The sequence below is a fragment of the Chrysochloris asiatica genome, unplaced genomic scaffold, assembly GCF_000296735.1.
Source record: "Chrysochloris asiatica unplaced genomic scaffold, ChrAsi1.0 scaffold00003, whole genome shotgun sequence".
NCBI classification, from domain to species: domain Eukaryota; kingdom Metazoa; phylum Chordata; class Mammalia; order Afrosoricida; family Chrysochloridae; genus Chrysochloris; species Chrysochloris asiatica.
The window spans coordinates 23,304,856-23,307,411 of NW_006408521.1; the positions used below are offsets into that span (position 1 = coordinate 23,304,856).

At 41.4% G+C, this 2,556-nt stretch overlaps 1 protein-coding gene across 2 annotated transcripts in view; it reads right to left on the reverse strand.

Moving 5' to 3' along the window:
• The window catches only part of MMS19 (MMS19 nucleotide excision repair homolog (S. cerevisiae)), a 43,317-nt gene that overhangs the window by 27,149 nt on the left and 13,612 nt on the right, over positions 1-2,556 (reverse strand). For both annotated transcript variants that reach the window (XM_006831210.1, XM_006831211.1), the window contains exon 2: positions 587-635. In XM_006831210.1, the coding sequence (XP_006831273.1) occupies positions 587-635 (49 nt within the window). The remainder of the gene's footprint in view (positions 1-586; positions 636-2,556) is intronic.

Genomic DNA, 2,556 nt, shown 5'->3' on the forward strand with positions numbered 1-2,556 from the left:
GGATATATTGTCAGGAGGGACCAGTTTACTGGAGAAGGATATCATGTTTGGTTAAGGTGGAGGGTCAGAGAAAACGAGGAAGACCCCCAACGAGATGGATTGGCCAAGTGGCAGCATTGATGGACTCAAGCGTGGCAACAGTGGTGAAGTTGCCCAGGATCAGACCAGTGTTTCTTTCTGCTGTGCATAAGGTCGCTATGGGTCGGTACCGACTCAATGGCACCTAACAACAACAACCAATTGTGAGATAAGAGAAAAGCAGGCATTAGACTATAAACACGTATCTCCTTTGGTGCTTAGACTACCTGGTCACAACACTGATCTGTCAAGCTTCTCAAGCTTTTTCCATTAGTGACGGTCGGTGCAGAGTCAACGGCTTCTGAGAGTCAGATCCAGGCTGACTAGAATCCCAACTCTAAGTAAGTAACAGTTGGTGGTCTTCAACCACCCACCTCACCCAAGGCCTGTGGACTGAGACAGGAGCTGACATGACCCACATGCGCAGTGTTCCCCAACATTTCCTTAGGAGGCACGTATCCTTTTCAGAATGCCCTGGAAAAGAAGAGTATTCAAAGCAGAGGCTTACCCCAGGGCTTCCACCACTTGTAACACTGTATAGCTGCCAGATTTCACATCTAGAGGAGACAAAAGAAAAAAATAAGAAACAAGGGTGGGGGATGGGGCAGGAAACATGTTTGGATTCAAATCACAAAAGTTTCCTGTCTACCTAAGACTTTGTACCACGGGATCATTGTGCTTGTCAAGAGCCCCTCATACAACATTACTATAGCACTTCAAATATGCTGCTTCAAGTATAAAAACGGAAAAGAAAGTAAATATATAATTTGTAAATGATATAATTATATATCTGAAAAACTAAAAAAAGGTTACAAACAATGAAACATTTTGTTAAGGTTGCTAGGGGCAAAGTTAATATTCTGGAAAAAAAATAAAACAAAGGAACCCTAGTAAATACAATGGTGAAGCACTCAGCTGCTAACCAAAAGGTCAACGGTTCAAACCCACTCAGTGACTCCATGGGGGAAAGCACCTGGTGATGTTCAGATAGGTTTCTGTGAAACCCTATGAGACAGTTCTACTCTGTTCTATAGGGTCACCATGTGTGGGAAGTTTATGGATGACACATAATAACAAGAAATAGTAGTAGGAGGGGGTTTCCAAAACTTTGTGGAAAAATTCCAGGACCTTTTAATTCCATTTTGCATGAACTTTCTGAAGTTTCCTTGTACTGATTGCCTCTACGGACAAACACTGGACAGCTAGGGGGTTGAAAAGAAACGTAAACAATTCTTTATTTTAGAATAATGTGAGATTTACGTAAGTTTCTATATCCTTCACTCAGCTTTCTCTAATGTTAACAACCGACATGGTACATTTATCAAAACTAAGAGATTAACCTTAATACTACTATCGACTAAATTCTAGACTTAATTTGGGTTTCACTGGTTTTCCCACTAATAAAATTTTTCTGTACCAAGACCCAAGCAAGGATTTGTTGTTAGATGTCACTGAGTCACAGCTACCCTATGTACAAGTGTCCAAAACACTGTCCAGTCCAGCCGCCACCCTCACTGCTATTGTTGTTGTTAAGTGCTGCTGAATTGGTTACTGACTCATAGCAACCCTGTATAGGGTTTCTAAGGAGTGGTTGGTGAGTTTGAACCACCAACCCTACGGTCCAGTGCATTATACTGCAAGTAGCCATCAAGAATCCTTTTTCTCCTGGTCTAAGAAAGTTTCTCACTTTTCCCTTGTTTATCATGACAGAATGTCCTTCTATGTGAATTGGGAAATATATGCAAAACTATACATTTGACTATAGCACTTGACTACTAACTGAAGGACTGGTGGTTAGAACCCATCCAGAGGAGGGTCACAGCATTGAAAACCCTGTGGAGCACAGTTAGATGCTGACACATACGTAGCTGTCCTGAGTCAGTACTGGCTCAACAGAAACTTTCTAAAAAATACTAACCTATGTCTATCATTATTTCTGTATCTTTCCACATATAAGAGGGTGGCTAAGTAAAAGAGTAATGCTACTATGAGGATCACAGGGACTTATGAGGAAGAATTTTAAAGGAAATTGAAAACTGGATTGATGAGAAAAATGCCAGGAAAGTGGCAATGAGGATTCCCCCATTTATCACAACAATGCACCGGTCTATGAAAATTTCATTAGACAACCTTTGCCCCATCCATTCTAAAGCCCGCTCTTGCTCCTTCAGACTTCTTTTTGTTCCCCAAACTCGAAGAACATTTAAAAAGAAAACGGTTTTCAATGGAATACCTAAAAGGGGTTCTACAACTTGCCCAGTGAAATAGGCCTCTTGTGGCGCCTTGGCAGTGTATAGGACCTTAGGTAGAATCCTGAGTCCCATCCAGAACCTTCTGAGGTGGTACATTCCCACTAGAAAAGACAAGCAGACCAGCCTAGAACAGCTAGAGCAACAGAAGATACATCTTCCAAGAAAGACTAGCAGGATAAACCCAAAACAAAAATGGCAGTATGAGTGGATACTACAAGAATAAGGA